The 25,716-nt window shown below is 43.2% G+C and overlaps 1 protein-coding gene and 1 long non-coding RNA gene across 2 annotated transcripts in view; both read left to right on the top strand.

The window, feature by feature from the left end:
* LOC141167230 (uncharacterized) overlaps positions 1-25,087 on the top strand; it is a 90,234-nt gene extending 65,147 nt beyond the window's left edge. Inside the window, exons 5-6 of the mRNA XM_073654674.1 lie at positions 14,828-14,934; positions 24,956-25,087. Coding sequence (XP_073510775.1) covers positions 14,828-14,934; positions 24,956-25,087 — 239 coding nt within the window. The remainder of the gene's footprint in view (positions 1-14,827; positions 14,935-24,955) is intronic.
* A 426-nt stretch (positions 25,088-25,513) lies between these two features.
* LOC141165027 (uncharacterized) overlaps positions 25,514-25,716 on the top strand; it is a 30,421-nt gene continuing 30,218 nt past the window's right edge. The window contains exon 1 of the long non-coding RNA XR_012251031.1: positions 25,514-25,570. This is a non-coding gene — a long non-coding RNA (uncharacterized lncRNA). The remainder of the gene's footprint in view (positions 25,571-25,716) is intronic.

Genomic DNA, 25,716 nt, shown 5'->3' with positions numbered 1-25,716 from the left:
CTGGTACTTGACTCCAGGGAAGGTTTAACTAGAACTTTACGCTACAGGTTGACAAAAAATTCTGTGTTTGTGTAAAGAAGGCAACTGTCATATATATGTCTGTTTTATCTAAGGCATGAGGGCACAATACCATGCTTTTACTCTCTGTTTGGATGAAATGACATTTGACTGTGGGAAGTAAAACCAAAGAAATGAGCCAGAGTATGAGGCTGAAATCACACGAGTGTATGAAAAAATCGCTCAGATTCTCAGCCTGGAGAGTCGCATGAGTGCTGTCTGTATGGTAATCCGTGTGTAATGCGATGATGCAATATTTTATCTCTTTTATATCCGTATGATATTATATTTCACATATCTTTTTTCAATCGAAAGTTTTGTTAAATAAACTGCCTCAATGGTCTGAAACCTATGAAAACGCAGTCAACAAGGGCCTACATTGGGCCCACAGGAAGATTGTTTCCATATTCTTTGCATCTTTGCAATAGAACCCCTGCTGCTGGTTTGTTTGGACTTGTTTTAAACATGTCCTACAGACTTACCTTAAACACAACTGAGCATGTTCTTTTGCATTGGGTCTTGCCCAGTTATTGTGGATCCGAGGAGACGGAGACGACTGTGGGTCCATCCGCTCCTGATGCGAAGGGCCACTACAGGACATTTGCTACGCAGCCATCCTGACAAGTTTTTTGACTACTGTCGGATGAGCGTCTGTACTTTTGATTTGCTTTTGGAGGCAGTGTGACCTGGGATAACCTTCCAGAACACCAATATGCAGAAATGTATTTCGGCTGAGGAGCATCCTTTACATACTTTGCGGTATGTATTTGTCCTATGTTTGGTTTATATTACATGCAAGGTTAAATTTTAGCAACATTTCGTCACACAGTCTTAGCAAACCTTGTGATAATGTTTCTGCCATATTCTTTTCATCTTTTTTTTATACATTTCTACAAAAACACACCGTGATGTTATTCCAACTCGGATTTTCCTTATAATGTAATTGTGATGTTTATTGTTGAACAAGTGGACTAGTATGTGTTTGGCCTCAATTGTTTGGCTGCCAATGATTAATATTAGCTAAGTAAATTTGACGCTCCTGATGTGAATGTATGTTTATTACATGGCACACAAATTGCCATTGTTTGAAGAACTACCTACATATTTAATTTATTTTATCTTATGAAGTACTAGACTCTTCCTGGTAGGAGTGCTGATGTTATTCATTCAGCAGTGTTCTTTTAATGTTAATTAAGGAAAGAAATTAAACAATATAATTTTTAAGAATATCACTGCACATTGTGTACCCTGTAAGCATCATGCAAAGAATGTTGTTATCCTTTAGGTTTCCATCTACCGGTCTCTCCTATGCGGCACTTCGTCTTCAGTTTCTTCTGGGAAAATAGACCATATTCGGCATTTTACGGTCAACGTGTACAGAGATCTGATCCCACCTCCATAATTTTGTTATGCCAGAGCCAAAACAAGAAGACTGGCTGCGGATAGCCCGTGGCTTTAAGAAAACATGACAGTTCCCCAACTGCATTGGATCCCTGTATGGTAAGCACATCCGCGTTTGCAAGCTGCCAAACTCAGGGTCCCAATATTACAATTAAAAACAGTTTTTTTCAGTTGTGCTGTTGGCCCTGGTTGACAGCACATACAGGGTTATAATTGTCGATATTGAGGCCTATGGAAGAATTGGAGTCTTCAATTCTTCCATAATGGGTCGGCAGCTGCGAACTAATGATTTGGGTATCCCACCCCCACGGGTTCTGCCTATTTCACATTTGGAACCAGTTCCTTTTGTGATGGTTGGGGATGAGGCCTTTCAATTGACACTTTAATGTCATGAGGTCAAGTCCACGACGAGGGCCGGACCACCGATGGAGAATCTTTAATTATCGCCTAAGGCGATTGATCGAGTGCACCTTTGGAATCCTATGTTCAAAATGGAAGGTCATGATGTCGGGCCTACAATTAAGTGAGGCTAATGTGAATACCATGATAAAGGCCTCTGTGATACTTCACAATTTCACAAGGATCCATGTATGTCCCCAGAATGATGATGAACAGTGAATCGATTTAATGGTGACCAAACAACACCTGTTCCCAATCCACGTCGCCAGCCCTCAGGTCTTAAAGTTTGGGACATATTTTCAAATTATTTTGTATCACCAGAGGGATCTACTTCTTGTCAAGCGCATGCTTTGTCTATGTTACAGTATAATTTCATCCTGTGTTTATAAATTGTTCCTGAGTAAAATTTTGACTTAAAGCACTATGTGTGATGTAATCTTTTGTTGTATTCTTTACCCAGATCATATCTGGCTTCAGGTAAACTGTAAAAAAAAACCTCATATTTTGTTTAACAAAAATTGTATTTCAATCAAGGGCCAACTTGGCCAACTTAGGCATGTTTTAAACATATGCCCACATTTTTAGAACAAAGTAAAAGAGAAGACATTGAAAAAAAAAACAGACCAAATATAATGGCTCATTTACATCAAATGAGTCATTATACTCGAGATGCTCGGAGCTCTCCGAGTACTTGCGAGATGCTCGGGCGGATGCTCGGGTCCCCTCCCTGCATGTTTGGCGCTCTTTACAGAGCCAATGAACATGCAGGGATTGCCTGCCACTCACTGTAATACCGCAGCCATGTTGGTTGTGGCATTACAGTAATTGGCTGGCCGCACAGCGTCATCAGGTCTATATCAGACCTGGCGCCACCGTGCTCGTCAGTCTACTCCACAATCAGACAGTGTAGGGAGAGGTGCTGCTGAGCTAGGGAGAGATTTGCTTGTTTATTAGGTAGTGTAGGTAGAACAGAAATATATTACACATATCCATCTCAACAAACAGTCCTTCTGAGGACTAATCCATCTGCAGAGATATCAGGCAGGCCATGCATATAGGCAGGCAGTGTATATAGCAGACTGCAGTGCATATAGCACAAGAGGCTCCATTCCAGTTCTGTCTGCTGCTGCTGTTAGACATTTCTAGACATAGGCCCAGGTCTCAGGGGCCAGGAATAATTTTTTGGGATCTTAATCCTCATTATTTCCTTAAAAATCAATCCAGAGAACACCGTTTATCTGCGCCATTTGCTTGTTGGCACTGCAGTATACAGCCAGGTCCTATCCATATTACAGCGCTAAAAATCCAGCTATTTAAAACTGGCCTCCATTAAAATTTTGTTGCAGTGTGTCAGTGAAGCTATTGACACCAGTTTGCTGTTAAAAATAGTGACCTACAGGCCAGGTATTTAAAACTGTGGTTTCTCCGTCACACGGATCACATATAAGTTTGCTCCAAATTCAGCCATTTCTGGCCTCCATTTAAATTTTCTTGCAGTGTGTCAGTGAACTGATTGACATGAGGTCGGCGATGTTAAAAATAGTTACCTACAGGCCAGCTATTTAAAACTGTGGTTTGTCGGTCAAACGGATCACATTTAATTGCGCTGAAAATATTGCCATTTCTGGCCTCCATTAAAATTTTGTTACAGTGTGTCAGTGAAGCTATTGACACCAGTTTGCTGTTAAAAATAGTTACCTACAGGCCAGCTATTTAAAACTGTGGTTTGTCCGTCACACTGATTACATATAATTGCGCTGAAAATTCCGCCATTTCTGGTCTCCATTAAAATTTTGTTTCAGTGTGTCAGTGAAGTTATTTACACCAGTTTGCTGTTAAAAATAGTTACCTACAGGCCAGCTATTTAAAACTGTGGCTTGTCCATCACACGGATCATATATAATTGCGCTGAAAATATTGCCATTTCTGGCTTCCATTGAAATTTTGTTGCAGTGTGTCAGTGAACTTATTTACACAAGGTTGACGCTGTTAAAAATAGTTACCTACAGGCCAGCTATTTAAAACTGTGGTTTGTCTGTCACACGGATCACATATAACTTCGCTCCAAATTCAGCCATTTGTAGTGAGCGTGAAAGATATTGTCCTCCATTTAAAATGGGCAAGGCATATGGCAAGCGACGGGGAACTGGACATGATGGTGATGATGCATGCAGAGGCCGAGGCTGTGGGCAAGCTGAAATTGTGCCACAACAAACACCCACATCTTCTTGCCCGACCTTCCTGTCCCAATTCCTAGGGGACCGCAGCAAACCACTATTGAACCCAGAGCAGTGTCAAAAGGTTGTTGGTTGGATAGCGGATAATGCTTCCTGTCACCTTGCCACCACCTCCACCACCCTGTCATCCACACGGTCAAGTCTCAGTAGCCGGGAGTTTGGACTGCATATTCCTCACCCTGATCCTCCTTCCTCCCACCATGCCGAGTGCCCGGAGACAACTGATCCCACACTTGGACACTCTGAAGAGCTGTTCACTTTTCCATTTTTAGATTCGGGCCTCTCGCCCGGTCCACTTGAAGCAGGGCAAGAGGAGATCGCATGTAGCGATGCCCAAATATTTGACAAGCCACGGTCACATGAAGGCGATGGTGGGAAAGTGTCAAAAGAGGTGGACAATGATGAGACACAATTGCTAGAAAGTCGGGAGGAGGACCAGGGTGTGGAAGTGGAAGACGAGGTGGTGAATGATATAGTAACTGACCCAATCTGGCAGGAGGACATGCAGAGCGAGGAGAGCAGCACACAGGGGGAGGGAGGGAGAGCACCCCAACAGGCAGGAAGAAGCAGTGTGGTGGCCGCAGGCAGAAGGCAGGCAACCGTTCCCCGTAACACCAACACGAAGGAAGTTGCCAGTATAACTGTTAGGTCTTCCTGACTCTGGTTGTTTTTTAAAGACTCTGCCCATAACCCCAAAAAGGCCATTTGCATCACCTGCCAGGCCAGCATCAGCAGGGGTGGCAAAGCGACCAGCCTAACCACCACCAGCATGATCAGGCACATGGCAGCAAAGCACCCGACTTTGTGGGCTGAACCCCAGGGTCCAGGAACAGTGTCTGCGGGTGGCACCACTGCTTCTTCCACTGTTGTGCATGTAAGTCAATCCCCTGTCCATCGTGCATGCGAAGATGCCTCCTGCCCTGCACCTGTCATTGCACACTCTCAAGTAGCAGCATCAGAAAGCACGTCCTTGTCCCAGCGCAGCGTTCAGTTGTCCATACCCCAGTCCTTGGAACGCAAATGCAAATATGCAGCCAACGCCCCACAGGCCACACTACTCAATTTCCAGATTTCGCGACTGCTTGCGCTCGAAATGTTGCCTTTTAGGCTCGTGGAGACGGAAGCATTCTGCAACCTGATGGCGGCGGCCGTCCCTCGGTACTTGGTCCACAACCGCCACTATTTCCCCCTGTGTGCCATCCCCATATTGCACAAGCACGTGTCCCAAAACATTAGCCGTTCCCTCAACAACGCAGTTACCGGGAAAGTCCACCTAACCACGGACACGTGGACAAGTGCTTGTGGGCAGGGACGGCACATCTCGCTGACGGCACACTGGGTTAATATAGTGGAAGCCGGGACCCAGTCGGACCTTGGGACGGAACACATCCTCCCGACGCCAAGGATTGCGGGCCCTAGGTCAATCAGGGTTGCCCCCACAGTCTACAGCTTCTGCACCTCATCCTCCTCAGCCTCCTCCTCCTCTTCAGCCTCCATTTCCAAAATGACCACATCAGTCGCAAGCTGGAAGCACTGCAGCACTGCCTTGGCCAAGTGGCAACAGGCTGTGCTGAAGCTAATATGCTTAGATGACAAACCGCACAATGTTGAAGAGTTGTGGACAGCTCTGAAAGAGCCAGCAGATCTGTTGCTCACACCGCTGAACCTACAGCCATGCATGGTCCTTTGTGGCGGCTCTGAGGCGAGGCGAGCTCACAAACGTACCATGCCTGGCCCATGTGCTTAACCTCTCAAATCCTACCTGGAGTTGCCGGATCTGCTTGTTAAAGTATGCCACCTTTGTGCCCATTTTAGAAAGTCACCTACAGCTTCCGCCGCCCTTGCCGTGTTTCAGCAGCGTTTGAAGCTTCCGGCTCACAGACTGGTGTGTGATGTCCCCACGTGTTGGAACTCTACACTGCAGATGTTGGGAAGGATTTGTGAGCAGAAGAGGGCAGTTGTTGAGTACCAGAATCAACAAGGCTGTCGGTATTCAGTTCAGACTCCACACATAAGACCTCAGGAGTGGACATGGATGTCAGACATATGTACCATCCTTTGAGGACTCCACCAAGATGGTGAGCGGCGATGATGCCATAAATAGCGTCACCATCCTGCTTCTCTGTCTTCTGAAATGCTCTCTGCTCACAATCAAAGAGGATGCATTGCAGCCGGAGCATGATGAGATGGAGCAAGCAAACATACAGAGTGATTACACACAGCCCAGCCTCATCTCATCCCAAAGTGGATTGGGTGACAATGAGGAAGAAGAGGAGGAGGAGGAAGAACAGGAGCTAGTTTCATGCGCTATAGATGGTACTACCTGCACAACTGTCATACCGTCTGTTCAGCGTGGCTGGCCTGAGGACAGAGAGGAGGAGGAGGAGGAGAGAATGGTCAGTCATCCTCTTGGTGAGGACATGGAAGTCTTGCCTTTTAGCAGTCTGGCAGGCATGGCTGAGTTTATGTTGCGCTGCCTTTTCCATGACCCTCACGTTCTCAGAATTTTGGGTGACAGTCATTACTGGTTGGTGACACTTCTAGACCCATGCTACAAGGAGAACTTTATATCTCTTATTCCTAAGGCGGACAGGTCTACAAAAATGGGGCAGTACCAGAAGGCCCTTGTTGCGGAACTATTAAAAAAATTCCCATCTGAAAACGCTGGCAGCAGAGGTCACAGTTCGTTGGACAACCAGGGACTACAGGCGAGAGCGACACAACTCCAATCCAGCAGAGGCAGGGGAACACTGTCCAAATTCTGGGACAATTTTCTCAGCCCCTCTCATCGCACAGGCCCTGAGGCGCGGGGTACTCTCACAAGGAGTTCAACGTTTGGGAAGATGCTGAGGGAGTACCATGCCGACTGTACCAACGTCCTCCGTGATTCCTCTGTGCCTTGTAATTATTGGGTATCCAAGCTGGATACGTGGAATGAACTGCTTCTCTACGCCTTGGAGGTCCTGGCCTGCCCTGCCGCTAGCGTTTTATCAGAGCGGGTTTTTAGTGCTGCTGGTGGAATTATAACTAATAAGCGCATCCGCCTATCAACTGAAAATGCTGACAGGCTGACTCTTATAAAAATGAACAAGGGCTGGATTGGGCCAGACTTCTCAACACCACCGAATGATAGCAGCGTAACATAAACTCAAATCCAGTGTCTTTTTTTTGGGAGGTGTACTCCCTTGCATCTTTTCACACCCACACATGGGTATACGCTTCCTAACTTTGGCTATTTGCTCTTGTCCTCCTCCTTTTCCTCATCCTCCACCACCATATCACCACGGGGACCGTGATCCGTGATGCAACACCCACATCATTTTTTTAAAGGGTGTTTATGATGCCCGTAAAAAATTTTTTTTATACAGTATGTTCATGTATCTCCCCCCAGGGGTAAATGTTTGTCAGCCCATACACATAGTGCATGGGCATTACAAGTATAGGAGACCCACTCCTTTCTAATGGGAACATTTTTTTTATGAGGCCCTCCTCCACATCTCTTCTAAGGGGCATTGGAGTGCCTCTCAATTTTTGGCAGCCCTTGAATTCACTGCATAGGCCAACACTATGGGAGACCCACTTCCTAATAATGGAAACCTTTTTTTCATGAGGCCCTCTACGTCTCTTCCAAGGGGCATTGGAGTGCCTCCCAATTTTTGGCAACCCTTGCATTCACTGCATAGGCAAGCACAATGGGAGACCCACTTCCTAGTAATGGGAACATGGTTTTCAGGAGGCCCTCTGACCTCCACATCTCTTCCAAGGGGCATTGGAGTGCCTCCAAATTTTTGGCAACCCTTGCATTCACTGCATAGACAAACACAATGAGAGACCCACTTCCTAATAATGGAAACATTGTTTTCAGGAGGCCTCCCTCTACGTCTCTTCCAAGGGGCATTGGAGTAGGTCGAAATTTTTGGCAGCCCTTGCATTCACTGCATAGGCAAACAGTATGGGAGACCCACTTCCTAATAATGGGAACATTGTTTTCAGGAGGCCCTCCTCTAAATGTCTTCAAAGGAGTATTGGGGTGCTTCCAAATTTTCAAAAGAGTATTGGGGTGCATCCAAATTTTGGGCAGTCCTGCCACTCACTGCATATGCAATAACAGTATAGGAGACCCACTCTTTAGTAATGGGAATAACAAAGCATAGCCGGCTGATGGCTCTCTAAGAATAGTAAAGGCCGCCTGATGGCTCTATAAAAGTAGGCTTTGTGACTTTCATAGTCCCTCCTTCATAAATGAAACAGGATGTGTCTGATGATGTGTCACACACCACATGGCCAGATAAGGTTGTAAAATGTTAAAATTACATTTCCCGGTGAATGCATTTGTCATGGTTGAAAGCAATACAAAAGTGCAAAAACGCATCAAAAACGCTACTTGTGAACATAGCCTATGGTGTGGAGGAGTATTTTTGTTTTTGTATATTTATTTTGTCTTATATACAAGTCATTACCCTGGAATGGATGTTCCTTAACATATTTCCCAGGAAAATCCATTTTGGTTTCTTTTTTGTATGTTTTATTGTGAGTCTGTAAAAGTGGCGTAATACCTCTGACAACATTGTTGACAGCAGTGACCTGGGAGTCAGAAATGCTTCCAGGGGTCTTCCCCATGCTGGTCCCATGCCATTTGAGCACTGTTCCCATCGATTTGGACAATTTTTATGCCCTCTGCAGACCGCTGGTCGGAGTCGCCTGAAAAATGCTTGAGTTTCCCATAGACTTACATTGGGCTCGTTGCTCGGGTCGAGCACCCGAGTATTCCAATGTGCTGGACCCGAGCAACGAGCACCCGAGCATTTTAGTGCTCACCCATCACTAATAAATACATTTCCGCTTTTTAGGGACTGCTGAGCCACTCCTGGCATTCTGCTGCCACTCCCGGCAATGTTGATCCCGGCAGCTTCACATCCATCTTGTCACATCAGCCACTGTGATCAAATAATATTCAAACAAGTTATCATTTTTCGTTATATTTTTCGAATATTTCTCAAAATATTGTATTTTATTAAATTTACATTAACCAATACTATTTAGATAAGTTACGATAAATCAGAAGTGACGGACACCTACAATCCATAACTGCATGTTAGCACTGTGGCATAAACAACATACTTGCGATCGCAAAGTTTAAGAAAGGTTAATTCAAATGTGCAACCTTGCACAAGCGACAGTAGGTCCATTGTGCTGCCTTGGCTAAAGTACACATTTAAAAAATTAATTTTGTGAATAACCAATAAAAAAGTGGTGTTATATAGATTATAGTGTGACCACCTTGCTTGTGACATGAGTAATGATAGGTTCTATTGTGCATGTGTGTATAGTTTGGCAAGTGACTTTAGTTACATCATTAGGATTGCATTTACACATTTGGCAAAAATTAAGAAAACATTAAACAGTACATAAATTTAACTTCATGTTGATATACAGACCAATTGCAGGACAAAAATGTTGTACTTACTTATTTCCTGCTGCCTCTCGTGTACTTTCCTCAAAATTGGGGTACATCTGGCGGCATGTCCAAGCTGCATCCTTTCTAAGCCGGTCTGCATAGATGGCATCGCGAGGGTCCCAGATTTCCAGCGTCTCCTGCACCATGACAATTAGCATGTCAACAGTTATATGTCTGGCCATGTTGCTGGTATCCTTGGAGGCGTGATTTGGGTTTTTAATAGGTTGCCAGGGCAATCTGCTAGCCAAGCTTCCTGTTTATGGCTGATGCAATTTCCTGGCTTATTGGAGATGTGTACGTATTTGTCGCACGCTATACAGATGGTCCGTTTTTTCTCGGACCATTGATTTGCATTGGCGAGTCTCGTACTATACTTGTATAATCGCAGCATGCTGCGATATTGCACGCACGCTGAATACACCTGAGAAAAATAAGGGTGATCTGTACTGCCTCATTGAAGAACATTAATCCGAATGCAATTTGATTCATATGCTCGAGTAAGTTGGTATATGTGCACTGTGTAGAAGCACATTCAGACTTTGGCCATTTCTTTGTTTTTTCTGTAGTTTCTTGTACGCTGTACAAACAGCCCATGGCTTGCCCTCTTTGAGTTAGGCATTTATCTATGTAGCTTCCCATGGGCAGGTGTCTAAACAGTTGGGCCTGTGTCCTGCTCTGCCCTTATCTATATTGAGGTCGGTTGATACAAGGAGAGGTTTTAATATTAAAGATAGGATATGACCTTCCCGATTGGCTACACACCTTGTCACGGTGGGATGGCTTTTATGCTTTTTCATAGTGTTAACCAAGCACCCTATATTATTTACATGTACTATTAATATTTACTTTTTTACTGACTACAGCATATATGCTCATTTTGTTATTTTCTTGTTTTTTGTCTGTGGGAAGTCAAGTACAGAATTTGAAGCTCAGTATCATAAAATCTAAGCACTTGCCTGCATAATATTTGCTATGAAATTAATATTATTAAAATTTTGAAAATAAATAATTCGTTTATAGACTTTGTCTCAGAATTCATGAACCTTTTTGAATTATAAAAGTTGGAAAGGAAATTGTCTTGACAATCATGTGAAGTGAGGACAGAGGCCACTGTACAGAGGTTATTGTCAGTGCCATTTATACACAGTATACAGTCAGAGAGATATATAATAGAATTTTTTTCTTTTCGTTTTTGACCTGAATCGACCAGTTTTGTGTTTGTTCCTGTTACTGAGTGGTAGCTTTCATTTAGTTGTATAAAAGTTTCTCTCTGCGACATTATTTTTTATATTGTTATTGAAACAAAGAATGTTCTCGTTCCTCGGTTCACTCTGTGCCTCTTCTGTGCCCCCTCTTATGCTTTATACTATACACTTTGCTTTACGTTTAAACGATATGGAAGTGACAATGGCTATCATGACTTCTTTCACAAAGGGTACACAAGCATTAATTTATAACAAAGGTTCTGTTCTTGTCTCATTTTTATCATATGACCTCTATACCAGGTTGAAAAAAACAGTATTGTAAAGTATACATTTGTTTGTGGCACCAGATATACTTGTCAAGCACATTTCTAGTATATGTCTGCCCTATGGGGGCATTACAGTCTACAGAACATTTGTACATTTTTGTGCTTTTTGATGTCTTACATTCTCTTAATTGTTTTTTGTTGTTGTTTGTTTAAATATTTTTTATTATATATTATATATATATTTTTATATACAGTTATATGAAAAAGTTTGGGCACCCCTATTAATCTTAAGCTTAATGTTTTATAAAAATTGGTGTTTTTGCAACAGCTATTTCAGTTTGATATATGTAATAACTGTTGGACACAGTAATGTTTCTGCCTTGAAATGAGGTTTATTGTACTAGCAGAAAATGTGCAATCTGCATTCAAACAAAATTTGACAGGTGCATAAGTATGGGCACCCTTATCATTTTTGTAGCATACCTGGCGGCGTTCTTGCATGGTGTTCCATCTCTCATCATGCAAGATCGCAAACTTCATCTCCCGCCCAGCTTCCTGGTCTGGCTTCTTTCCTTGTGCTCTGCTCTGCTCCACTTTGGCTGCATAGGGCGACGCCCGCTGAACTTCCTGTTTCTTGTACCTGCTGCGGACACGCCCCTGTTGCACCTTCAGCCTATTGCTGTCCATCTTTGGGTATTTATACCACCTTCTTCCTCAAGATGGCGCCTGAGCATTGTTTCTTGTCAGTTGGCTTTTTGTCTGTGACATGCCAGGTCCTATCCTGTTTTCCTGCCTGTTTTCCAGTTCTGTGTCTGAACTGTGGTCTGTTCTTGTGAACACGCTTCTTGCCTGTTCTTTCGCCTTCTAAGGGCCGTATTCCTAGATCTGCCTGTCTGTGCCTTGCGGTATCTGTTCCCGTCTGAACAGAGTCCTGTTTGTGTCTCTGCCTTGCGGTATCTGTTCCCGTCTGAACAGAGTCCTGTTTGTGTCCCTGCCTTGCGGTATCTGTTCCCGTCTGAACAGAGTCCTGTTTGTGTCTCTGCCTTGCGGTATCTGTTCCCGTCTGAACAGAGTCCTGTTTGTGTCCCTGCCTTGCGGTATCTGTTCCCGTCTGAACAGAGTCCTGTTTGTGTTCCTGCCTTGCGGTATCTGTTCCCGTCTGAACAGAGTCCTGTTTGTGTTCCTGTCTTGCTGTCTCTGTTCCCGTTCCTCTGTTCCCTGTTGTCTGTGCCTCGTTTCTACTTTAAACCTTGTCTCCCTTTTCCCTCTATGTCTGTTTTCTGCGTCTTTCTGCAGAGTCTGAACCCGCTCCTAAATTCCTTCTCGTCGTCTCTGTACCTCTGTTGTGAATTTAGTGTACGCTCGCTACTTCTATGTAAGTACTGTGCGTGCTTCTGGTTCTGCCTTTCCTTCTCCGTCTGTTCTTTGTGAACAGAGTCCTATCCCCTTGCCTTGTTTACCGCTCTGCGGTGTCCGCTCTGCTCCTGTTTAGCTTGCCGCTCTTGCGGTTTCTGCTCTGCTCCTGCCTTGTTTACCGCTCTGCGGTGTCCGCTCTGCTCCTGCTTAGCTTGCCGCTCTTGCGGTTTCTGCTCTGCTCCTGCCTTGTTTACCGCTCTGCGGTGTCCGCTCTGCTCCTGCTTAGCTTGCCGCTCTTGCGGTTTTCACTCTGCTCTTGCCTTGCTTGCCGCTCCTGCGGTTTCTGCTCTGCTCTTATCTTGCTTACTGCTTCTGCGGTTTCCGCCCCGCCCTGCTTCTGCCCGCTGCTCCGGCAGTCCTGTCCTGCCCTGCTTGTGCTCGCTGCTCCTGCAGCCCCGTCCTGCTCTGTTCTTGCCCACCGCTTCGGGCGTTCCCTCTCTGCTGTGGTTGTCTACCGCATCTGCGGTTCTGTGACCCAGTCTGTACTGGGTCTTAACCTCTCTGTGCTCCAGCCCGTCCTTTCGGCCAGTACCTCCCTGCCTGCATACTCGCCTGTATCCACCCATCTGCATACCTGCCGTGTTTGCTTACATCCACCAGTCTGTGCCAGCCTAACCTGCCTGTTCCAGTAATCCCAGTGTGGGTCAACCCCCGTGTCCGGAGTTTGACCTGGAGTAGCACCTGGTCCCTCTGTCCGGTTTCTCCCTGGTGCACTGGCGTCGTATGCCGTCGTTCCACCTTGGTCGGATCGGCCAGATACTTAGTCACGCCCCTCCAGGCACTCTCCGGTCTATGGTCCAGTGGAACCACAACACCCGCACACGCCAGTCAGTCCGGGCGTGTGCATAACAATTTTCTTGTTTTAAATACTCCTACCTACTTTTTACTGACTTACTAAAGCACTTTTTTTGGTTTTGTGACCTCATTGAGCTTTGAACTTCATAGCCAGGTGTATGCAATCATGAGAAAAGCTACTTAAAGTGGCCACTTGCAAGTTGTTCTCCTGTTTGAATCTCCTCTGAAGAGTGGCATCATGGGCTCCTCAAAACAACTGTCAAATGATCTGAAAACAAAGATTATTCAACATAGTTGTTCATGGGAAGGATACAAAAAGCTGTCTCAGAGATTTAACCTGTCAGTTTCCACTGTGAGGAACATAGTAAGGAAATGGAAGAACACAGGGACAGTTCTTGTTAAGGCCAGAAGTGGCAGGCCAAGAAAAACATCAGAAAGGCAGAGAAGAAGAATGGTGAGATCAGTCAAGGACAATCCTCAGACCACCTCCAGAGAGCTGCAGCATCAACTTGCTGCAGATGGTGTCACTGTGCATCGGTCAACTATACAACGCACTTTGCACAAGGAGAAGCTGTATGGGAGAGTGATGCGAAAGAAGCCGTTTCTGCAAGCACGCCACAAACAGAGTCGGCTGAGGTATGCAAAAGCACATTTGGAGAAGCCAATTTCTTTTTGGAAGAAGGTCCTGTGGACTGATGAAACCAAGATTGAGTTGTTTGGTCATACAAAAAGGCGTTATGCATGGTGGCAAAAAAACACAGCATTCCAAGAAAAACACTTGCTACCCACAGTAAAATTTGGTGGAGGTTCCATCATGCTTTGGGGCTGTGTGGCCAATGCCGGCACCGGGAATCTTGTTAGTTGAGGGACGCATGGATTCCACTCAGTATCAGCAGATTCTTGTTCAAGAATCAGTGATAAAGTTGAAGTTACGCTGGGGATGGATCTTTCAGCAAGACAATGATCCAAAACACCGCTCCAAATCTACTCAGGCATTCATGCAGAGGAACAATTACAATGTTCTGGAATGGCCATCCCAGTCCCCAGACCTGAATATCATTGAACATCTGTGGGATCATTTGAAGAGGGCTGTCCATGCTCGGCGACCATCAAACTTAACTGAACTGGAATTGTTTTGTAAAGAGGAATGGTCAAAAATACCTTCATCCAGGATCATCCAGGAACTCATTAAAAGCTACAGGAAGCGACTAGAGGCTGTTATTTTTGCAAAAGGAGGATCTACTAAATATTAATGTCACTTTTCTGGTGAGGTGCCCTTACTTATGCACCTGTCAAATTTTGTTTGAATGCAGATTGCACATTTTCTGTTAGTACAATAAACCTCATTTCAAGGCAGAAACATTACTGTGTCCAACAGTTATTACATATATCAAACTGAAATAGCTGTTGCAAAAACACCAATTTTTATAAAACAATAAGCTTAAGATTAATAGGGGTGCCCAAACTTTTTCATATAACTGTATATAGTATACTGTATATAACTATCTACATAAACACAAGCACAAAAAAAAATAAAACACAACATAAATAATAAAAATATGTTTTTCTTTCCTCTTAATTGTTTTTTTACAGGCCATGAACTTGCTCTAAGTTACAAGGAAAACATTATGAAAGGAGAACAGATAAGTTATCCAAGTCCAGAACAATGTGCCCTACAAATTGTTAATGCACTTTTAAAGGTATTACTTTAAAGCCCAAATCTTTATAAAGCTTTCAATATGTAAGGCTATGTGCCCACGTTGCGGACCTGAAGCATATTTTTTACGCTTCTCCCTGGCGGGAAAATCGCATGCGGATATTACATGCGGTTTTCCCGCCAGGTAGAAGCGTTTGTGAGGCGTCTTTGCATGCATTTCCGCATGCGGGTTATCAAGCACTTCTCCAAGCATCACTTGGAAAAGTGCTTGACAACTTGTTCAGAAAGGTAAAAAATAAAAAAATAAACTTTATACTCACCTTCTGATGCATTCTCTGCCCCGTCCGGAGGCTTGAGCGGCTCACGCTGTTGTGTGCAGGACCTGCGGTGACGTCATTGAGTCATGTGGTGGGTCACATGACTCAATGACGTGGCAGGTCCTTCAGACAACAGCGCGACGGAGGGAAAACATCAGAAGATAAGTATAAACTTTATTTTATTCTTTTTTTTACAGGTTCTTTGGTACCCAGGTCTGGATGAGAGTCTCCTCTCATCCAGACTTGGGTACCATCCGCACATTGTTTCCGCTGCGCTTCCGCAAAATTAATGAACATGCTGCGGATTTTTGACCGCAGCATATACGCTGCGGAAAAATCCGCAGCATGGGCATTGACATTGCGGAATGCCATTGGGGACCATGGGGTGCGGATATACATGCGTTTTTCAAGCGTTTACGCTGCGGAAATTCCGCAGCATATACGCTTGAAAAATGCTACGTGGGCACACAGCCTTAATTACACAAATAAATGTAATCGTTATGCAGAGGTTATAACATGCCTACCAAACACACAAGGAGCATTATTACAAGAAGTCTATTAACCAATCAGTAACTTTTTGGATCTTTGGATACACTACACACTAAAGGGATAGTAAAAATATAAAATGCATATAATAACTCCCAGCAATTGCTCCCTTACTTTTCTTGATGTAATTAGAATCCAGCACCACAGAAGAGGTCATTTACCTTATATCGTAAAATAAAGATGGCAAGTAAAGATATAATTTGTACAACTGTATCTTATAATATTAAAGGGAATCTGTCCGCAGGTGTTTGCTATGTAATCTGAGGACAGCATGAGGTAAGGGTTAAACACAAAATTAAATGATGTGTCAATTATCCAGCTGTGTGCTGTTGTTTACTTACAATGAAGGTTTTATCACTAGGACAGTATCATTGCAGGGATTAGGTGGTGTGTTCCTCCTTGTCCAATCATGTCCCCTCCTGTGATAAGCAGCTCCCTGTCATAGACTATGTATATAAAGAGCCTGTTGTGGGTGGGGTTAGCTTCATCAGCTCTGCTGGATTTTACATTTAACAGCACTGATTGTGTCACAAGTGTTGCAACCAGTAAGTGATACATCGCCGGAATCATGGTCTATTTTCCTACATCATGCTGCTGTCAGATGAGGTAGAAAAAAAACTGGTGACAGATTCCCTTTAAAGCAGCACTCCAGCATTTTTTTCTGGTATTTCAGCGCTGGAGTGGTGCCACTAATCTAACTATCCTGCCCCTAGTATTATACTTATCTTCTATCATCAGAACCACTCCAGTTGGTCTTATGCAATTTGTGACCTGCCGGATAGCTCCAGTATTTGCTTGGCGAGCCATGGATTATTCTCAATGTAAGAGCAAGAACGAGGATCCGATAGACTTACACTTGTGACCGTTAGCTCAGTCATTAGTTGCTGTCACAAGATGTAGCAGCGCTGGAAACAGCTAAAAACAGTGGCTGGTCAATATGTTCCTAGGGTCAGAGAACTTATTTTATTGGCACCACTCCAGCACTGAAATCAAAAAACTGCTGAAGTGGTGCTTTAACTACTTAAACTTGTGATGTTGGTCTCCTTCTGTGAGTCCTACGAGATCAGCCATCACTTCCCTTCTCACAAGCTTACATCTGCCTGTAAGACAACTGGCTGCAGCAGGACAATGCCACCCCATAGTGTGCACTATCTACAGTACAATGGGAGACAAATACCATTAAGACTCATCCCTTGGCTAATACTTCCCTTCAACTGTCTGCCTTACGAAAATGAAGAATTGAAATGAAAACTAATACCTGTTCTCTGCAAGATTTTTACTAGACTGTTTTGTTCAGGAACAAAAAGAAAGATGTCACAGCAGTGTAATTGTTTGCAGAGAGAAGGGGTTTCTTATGTAAGGCAATCAGGACCTCTGGGGTGTAATTGTAACGTGGCGCGGGTCGGTAGCCATGGACAAGGTGCTTGTCTCAAAATGCCAGGGCATTATGGAGCAGCAGCTCGACCCCCCGTTACTGCCTTCAGGCGTTTTACATATTCTTGGTGTGCTTATCATGGCTTCTGCAGGTCTAAAAATGTCCCCCAGGTTTGCCATGTTGAACAGGACCTTATCAGAGGCATCACCTCATAGGCTGCCTGTCAGTCTCCATCCAAAAAGTAAACTATATATTACAATGCAAAGGTTTCCCAATGTATTTTATAGAAGTGATTTAAAAATAACCTAGGGATTAAAAAACAGTTTTTAGAAAAATTAAAAACAAAATCTGGAGGAGAACGTCTGCAGGAACGTCAACTATAAAAAGAATAGTAACTGAAAAAGTGAAGGACGTAAATAAGTTGTGGTAGTTCCTCCAAAACTTAGCAACAATAGTATGATTACCAACAATACAATGACTGCAGCCACAAAATGGAAAACCAACTTACGCAGAGCTAGAAACAAAGGTAATAAATAAATAAATGAGACCAAACTGGTTGCAATGTGAACAGTACTGTGACTAAGAAAATTGGTTGAAAAATACCAACCAGTTTAGTGTACATTAATATGCCCTAGTAGCAGATAAAGACAAAGCTTGCCAGTAAACCAGGATTCCCCACCCCCCCACCCCGGACGTGTATATTAAGCTTATGGCAAGTCCAATGTTGTCATGAAGGTCTGCGAGAGGAGGCTGGAAAAAAACCCCGGTCCTGCAAGCGGCAGGCAAGCCACCGGCTGGGGCTCCTGCGCGCTCTGATCTACGCCTGCAGCCCACAGGACTCTCTGCGTTTATGGAAGCATCTTCTAAACAGTGAGTGGGACAGTGAGTGGGTCATAGACTCTTGTTCTTAATATGTTAGCACCAGCCTCTTCTCGCAGACCTTGCTGACAACATTGGACTTGACCTAAGCTAAATATACACGTCCGGGTTTTTTTTTACTCCTTGTTTTCTGGCAAGCTTTGTCTTTATCTGCTGCTAGAGCACTTTAATGTACAATAAACTGGTTGGTCATTTTTAACCAATTTTCTTAGTCACAGTACTCAAGTTTCTTAGTCAACAGCCGCGGGTGGATCGCGATTCCACCCGTGGCTGTTGCGGGCACATGTCAGCTGTAATAATCAGTAGACATGTGCTCGGTTTAGTGTGGGCTCACCGCCAGAGCCCTCACTGAACTGTTAACCAGTTAAATGTGCTGTCAATCTCTGACAGTGACATTTAACAGCGCCGCGCCGGAAGCGCGTCACTTACCCCGCCCATCGGTGACCCCGTCACGTGATCGTGGGTCACTGATGGGTTGGCATGACAACCCTGGGTCTGCAGCAGACCTCAGTAGTTGTCATGTAATGATCGCTATGAGCGCCACCTAGTGGTCGGCGCTCATAGCACAGGAGCATTTCTGCTACATACAGGTGATCTGCTCATCACCTCTATGTAGCAGAGGCGATCGGACAGTTGCTGCTTCTAGTCTCCTGTGGAGACTATAGAAGCAAGCAAAAAGTGTAAAAAAATGTTTTTAAAAATATTTTAAAAAATTATAAAAGTTTAAATCACCCCCCTTTCGCCCCATTCAAAATAAAATAATAATAAAAAAAAAACACATACACATATTTGGTATCACCGAGTTCAGAATCGCCCGATGTATCAAAATAAAAAAAGAATTAATCCGAACGGTAAACAGCGTAACGAGAAAAAAATTCTAAACGCCAGAATTAAGTTTTTTTGTCGCCGCAACATTGCAATAAAATGCAATAACGGGCAATTAAAACATCGGATTTATCCCAAAATGGTATCAATAAAAATGTCAGCTCAGCGTGCAAAAAATAAGCCCTCACCTGGCCCCATATCCCTAAAAATGGAGACGCTACGGGTCTCGAAAAATGGCGCATTTTTTTTTTTTTAGCAAACTTTGGATTTTTTTTTCACCACTTAAATAAAAAAGAATCTATAGATATTTGAAATCTACGAACTCATAATGACCTAGAGAATAAGAATGGCAGGTCAGTTTTAGCATTCAGTGAACGTGGTAAAAAAAAAAAAAAAAAAAAATCTGTGGAATTGCACTTTTTTTGCAATTTCACCACACTTGGAATTTTTTCCCGTTTTCCCGTACATGATATGGTACAATTAGTAATGGCGTTCAAAAGTACAACTCGTCCCGCAAAAAATAAGCCCTCACACGGCCATATTGACCAAAAAATAAAAACGCTATGGCTCTGGGAACAAGGGGAGCAAAAAACGAAAATGCAAAAATGGAAAATCCCAGGGTCCTTACAGGGTTAAATCACTGCTCCTGAAGATATCAGCATGAACAAGACCCACTGATTGCTGAGCTGCCATTATCTGCCCATAGTCTATGTGATGTCTTCAGCACTCTTAGCATTGCATTGAGGGCATGCAGACATGCAGACAGTTGGAGAATGAATCCATACTGTACAGTTCTGCAATACTAAAAGTATTTTGATTGGACAATTGTAAATGCTTCTTTCATTAGATGGAATGTTCTAGCGAGGAATCGCTGAAAATGCTGCTTCATATTAAAACTAGAACTTGTCTTTTAGTCTGTGAAGTCTGGTGACATTGTTTTACTCATCTAGTTAAAATGATGGATAATGGTATCCCTAGAATTAGTAGCCTGCAGTGAGTGTAGGATAAAAAGCAAAATAGGAAGAAAAAAAAAATACATCAACATTTTGGTTGAGTCTTTCTGATTGTTTATAGGATCCATTAAACTTTCCACTATTCTCCTTACAAAATATATTTTTCTTTGCAAATAATAAAAATCGCAGTAATGGTTTAAAATGCTAATAATCATTAAAGTGCATTCTAAGCAATAATTTGTAGACTCATCAATATTAATTTCCGTTTAGGGGCATGGTGCTCTCAGCTCCGCCTGCAGGCAAATGAAGAAATGTTGCCATGCATGAAAAATCAAATGCACTGAATTGAAATTGTGTTAAACTCAGTGGCTTCTATAAATAACTCCATCTTTGGCACACAGAACAGATTTAATTTTGTAGACAGAAAAAAATGAAGAAAAGCAAATATAATGGTTAAGCAACTGATACATGTATATTTCTGATTCTGATAATAAAAATAATAATTACTAATAATACTGCTAATTATTATTATTATTAATATTACATACACTTTATTTTTTATGATGATCCCAAATATATAGATTGATATGGGCATTACAGTAATGTTAAAGGGAGCAAAGATCAAATGAAAATGATCACAACTTAGTTTTGTGGGTACTGTATTCCCACCCACCCAACTTTCAAAAATTCTAAAATGATCTTCATAGAGTTGTTCTAGCTGAGATTAACAATTTACAAGCTGTGTTCTATAGAATTTGGATGTAGCTGGAATTCTACAGTCCCCATCAATATTAGTTATTTGAAAATAAGACTCCATTCCTCATAATGACATCAATCAGCCGTAATGCAAAACGCTGATAGCTAAAGTGAATAACATTGATTATGTTTTTACAATGACAATAGATACATGTGAACAGTCATTTCTGAAAGTTGATGTGCAAAAATTGGCATGCGTTATAATCTACAGTGGCATGTAAAAGTTTGGGTACCCCTGGTCAAAATGACTGTTATTGTGAACAGTTAAGCATGTTGAAGATCTCTAATAGGCCTAAAAAAGTTAAAAATGACACATTTCCTCTGTATCTCACGCTATATATTTTATATGTATATATATTTATATATATATGTATATATACAGTGGGTACGGAAAGTATTCAGACCCCTTTAAATTTTTCACTCTTTGTTTCATTGCAGCCATTTGGTAAATTCTAAAAAGTTAATTTCATTCTCATTAAAGTACACTCTGCACCCCATCTTGACTGAAAAAAACAGAGATGTAGAAATTTTTGCAAATTTATTAAAAAAGAAAAACTGGAATATCACATGTTCATAAGTATTCAGACCCTTTGCGCAGACACTCATATTTAAGTCACATACTGTCCATTTCCTTGTGATCCTCCTTGAGATGGATCTACTCCTTCATTGGAGTCCAGCTGTGTTTAATTAAACTGATAGGACTTGATTTGGAAAGGAACACACCTGTCTATATAAGACCTCACAGCTCACAGTGCATGTCAGACCAAATGACAATCATGAGCTCAAAGGAACTGCCCAAGGAGCTCAGAGACAGAATTGTGGCAAGGCATAGATCTGGCCAAGGGTATAAAATAATTTCTGCATTACTCAGGGTTCCTAAGAGCACTGTGGCCTCCATAATCATTAAATGGAAGAAGTTTGGGACCACCAGAAGTCTTCCTAGACCTGGCCATCCAGCCAAACTGAGCAATCGTGGGAGAAGAGCCTTTGTGAGAGAGGTAATGAAGAACCCCAAGATCACTGTGGCTGACCTCCAGAGATGCAGTAGGGAGATGGGAGAAAGTTCCACAAAGTCAACTATCACTGCAGCCCTCCACCAGTCGGGCCTTTATGGCAGAGTGGCCCGACGGAAGCCTCTCCTCAGTGCAAGACATATGAAAGCCCGCATAGAGTTTGCTCAAAAACACATGAAGGACTCCCATACTATGAGAAATAAGATTCTCTGGTCTGATGAGACGAAGATAGAACTTTTTGGTGATAATTCTAAGCGGTATGTGTGGAGAAAAACAGACACTGCTCATCACCTGCCCAATACAATCCCAACAGTGAAACATGGTGGTGGCAGCATCATGCTATGGGGGTGTTTTTCAGCTGCAGGGACAGGATGACTGGTTGCAATTGAAGGAAACATGAATGCGGCCAAGTACAGAGATATCCTGGATGAAAACCTTTTCCAGAGCGCTCTGGACCTCAGACTTGACTGAAGGTTCACCTTCCAACAAGACAATGACCCTAAGCACACAGCTAAAATAGTAAAGGAGTGGCTTCAGAACAACTCCGTGACCATTCTTGACTGGCCCAGCCAGAGCCCTGACCTAAACCCAATTGAGCATCTCTGGAGAGACCTGAAAATGGCTGTCCACCAACGTTCACCATCCAACCTGATGGAACTGGAGAGGATCTGCAAGGAAGGATGGCAGAGGATCCCCAAATCCTGGTGTGAAAAACTTGTTGCATCATTCCCAAGAAGACTCATGGCTGTACTAGCTCAAAAGGGTGCTTCTACTCAATACTGAGCAAATGGTCTGAATACTGATGACCATGTAATATTTCAGTTTTTCTCTTTTAATAAATTAGCAAAAATTTCTACATTTGTTTTTTTTCAGTAAAGATGGGGTGCAGAGTGTACTTTAATGAGAAAAAAATGAACTTTTTAGAATTTACCAAATGGCTGCAATAAAAAAAAAGAGTGAAAAATTTAAAGGGGTCTGAATACTTTCCGTACCCACTGTATTTACAGCGTCAAACCCGCAGCGTCCAGATGTTACAGCATAGTGGATGGGATCTCTAGAAATTCCATGTCCGCTATGCGTGCATCAGAGGCTGTGGATCACCCGTGGACACTGGCATGCAGCACGTCTTTCAGGACCGGAGCATGTCAAATTCCCTTGTGGAGTCGCTGCTGTCCGCAACAGAAATGTGACCACAAGAATGTATAGAATGTGGTAAATCCGCATGGTTCAGTGAACACATGTAGATTTACCTGCGTTCAATAGAATGCAACGTTTTGGACACGGCAAAAATTTGCGTCCAAAGTGCTGCTACAACTGAATTATGGGCACAGAGCCTAAAATAAAAAATAAAAAAATGGCGTGGGCTCCCGCGTCATTTTTATAACCAGCAGAGGGAAAGCCGACTGCTGGGGGCTGATATTATTAGACGCGGAAGGGGCCATTAGCCAACAATGTTCCATGGCTATTAATATCAGCCCACAGCTGTGTGTTTAGTCTTTACTGGCTAGATTACAGGGGGACTCCAGAAAAAAATTGACCTGGGGGCCCTTATAAAATGTAATCAGCAAAGGCTAAACTAGACAACTGCAGACTAATAGACTGATATTAATAGCCATGGAAAGGGCCATTAATACTAGCCCCCTCCGCGGCTATTAATATCACCCCTCAACAGTCCCAGTAATGGTGCATCCATAAGATGCGCCAAATCTGGCGCTTAGCCTCGCTCTTCCCACTGCCCTGTAGTGGTGGCGAGTGGGGTAATGGGGCTGGGGGTAAGCCGCCAATACAAGGCTGACGTGAAGCCCAGGTTAGTAATGGAGGGCGTCTATAAGACGCCCCCATTATTAACCGCATGGTAAAATGGTCGCCGCTTCTTCAATAAAAGACACGGCCTGAATAAAGTATTTTAATTAAATAAAACACACACGGTTCTACAATTTTTTTTATTACATGCCTCCGCGAAGCCCTCAATCTTCTGAAAAAAGTGTAAAAAAACAAACAACAATATTCCTCACCTGTCCGCCACCAACGACGCAGTCCACGATCACCGCCGAGTGTCCCACGACATTCCGGGGCAATTCTACACCTGTGACATCAGCAATCACTGATGTCACAGCTGTAGAATATAGCACTGCATTCTGACAGGGGTGTACAATCACTCCCTGTCAGTATACAGGCTGCAGGAGGTCACTGGGGTTCATCAGCTGAAGATCAGCTGATGAGCCCCAGTGAGCTAGAGACCGTGGGAACACGCTTGTGAATGTCATGTGCGTATGACATGACAGATTTCAAAGTGTTGATTTGGTGTCAAAATTCCTCAGATCTTTTTATTTAAAGGGGTTGTACACTAGACGTCCCATCTATTGAGGCGTGACACAGCGCTGGGGTCCCCGCGGTGGCTGCTGGGTTGTGGGCGGGGTTACCTCACCACGTCACACCCAGCATCCATTGCTCGCTTTCCCAATGAATGGGGAGAGAGAGAGCGCGGGGTGGATGCTGGGTATGACGCGCGGGGATAACCCTGCCCACAACCTAGCAGCCACCGTGGAAGAGAGAGACCCCCGGCTGCTGCCTGGACTTGTCGTGACGTCAGCGGATGTCAGAGCCAGCTGCAGCCGGGGGTCACGTGATGACTGTGAGCGGCCAGTGATAGCGCCGCTCACAGGCAGAAAAGGCAGAGGGAGGTAATTACAAAGAAGTTGCTTTTCATCATAAAAACTCTTTGGCATATTTTAAATAGTAGTGAACAACCCCTTTAATTTTTTATTCACAATTTTTTAGCACACCTATTATCTGCACAAAGATACTGTTCTACCAAAGCTTAAAACTAAAATAATGAATATATTAAGCGTGAAGAAACAATTCATCATGAACACATAAGTGAATAGAAGTGAATGCCATTAAAATAAGCTGCAATAGTTTTAAGCAGATGGTATGTGTTCTAGATTTTTTACATAACACATGTATTTTTGTGACACATCCAGTCTGTTATGGTGAAACACAGATGTGCACAGCACTGGTTTAGAATCTCTGATGAATGATATACCTGAAAGGAGGAGAAAATCATTGACAGTATAGGTGGTAGCTGCCAACTTATCGGTATTCGCTGATGGACACAGTGGTGGTGGTAATGCTCTCAGTTATCGTCAAGGACTGTGATGGTGCAATGTACTGTTCACCTGGATAATACACCTATATCAGGTGCAGACATATCATTGATGAAACCTGTGCTGCCACACAGGGCTCCAAGAAGTAAATGACCCATTTCCACCTCCAAAACAGGTGGATTTGAGCATTATGATGAGCTATTGGTCTGCTAAGGGTCCATATATTGTTCTTGCACTAGGGCCTTCTTTTGTCTGTGTCTGCCAGTGACCCATATATTTCTGTGTGTCCATAGGAGGCCTCCAAAGACCACATATCAGAAATCTCAAGACTAGAAGATTTGGTGCACTGTAATGTCATCTGCTCTATAGTTAACTACTTTCTTCCACATACCTTTGCAATACAAGTAATCTTGGATGACAGGTAAACATTAATAGGAACACATACTGCTTTCTCGTAGACAATATTCCCTGACAGCAAATTTTGGCAGACACCGTGTGCAGAGAGGATTTACTTCTAAGCATTATCTGCAGTTCGTTCTTCAGTAAAGATGCAATAAGTTCAGTCTTTCTTCATATGTCATGAATTTACAGGATGTGTTAGGAGTCGTACCATACAGGGTGGAAGCATAAAGGACACTCTCAGGACACAGCAGTCCCCGAGATCTATTCTTGGGGGCCATGTTCTGACATCATTTGCCTTACAAACATACATTTGGCCAGTCATTTCTGCGTAAGTTATAAATGTCTGTAAAGTATTTTCTCATTTATAAAGAACTAAGTTTGTAGAACATATGCAATGTACAAGGTTTTTCTTTTCCTGCTGCAGGTGGTCTGTCAATGTGGCCCTGAAGACCCTTGAGAAACTTCTGTTCATAAAATCCTCTTTCTCTTGTGATGACCTGCTTGATGTAAGAAAGTTATTTTCTGACTAAATATAATTTGTCAGCAAATTTTAATCTATCATTTTTAAAAACAATTGATCATATGCTTTCATTAGCTTGATCTTTGGTAATCTCAAGTAGTGTCTTCTTTTATGTTTTGATATGGAAATGGC

This window comes from Phyllobates terribilis, unplaced genomic scaffold, assembly GCF_046119375.1.
Source record: "Phyllobates terribilis strain yellow unplaced genomic scaffold, ASM4611937v1 Scaffold_11__3_contigs__length_659146591, whole genome shotgun sequence".
Lineage (NCBI taxonomy): Eukaryota > Metazoa > Chordata > Amphibia > Anura > Dendrobatidae > Phyllobates > Phyllobates terribilis.
This window is presented reverse-complemented; position numbering and strand designations above follow the sequence as displayed.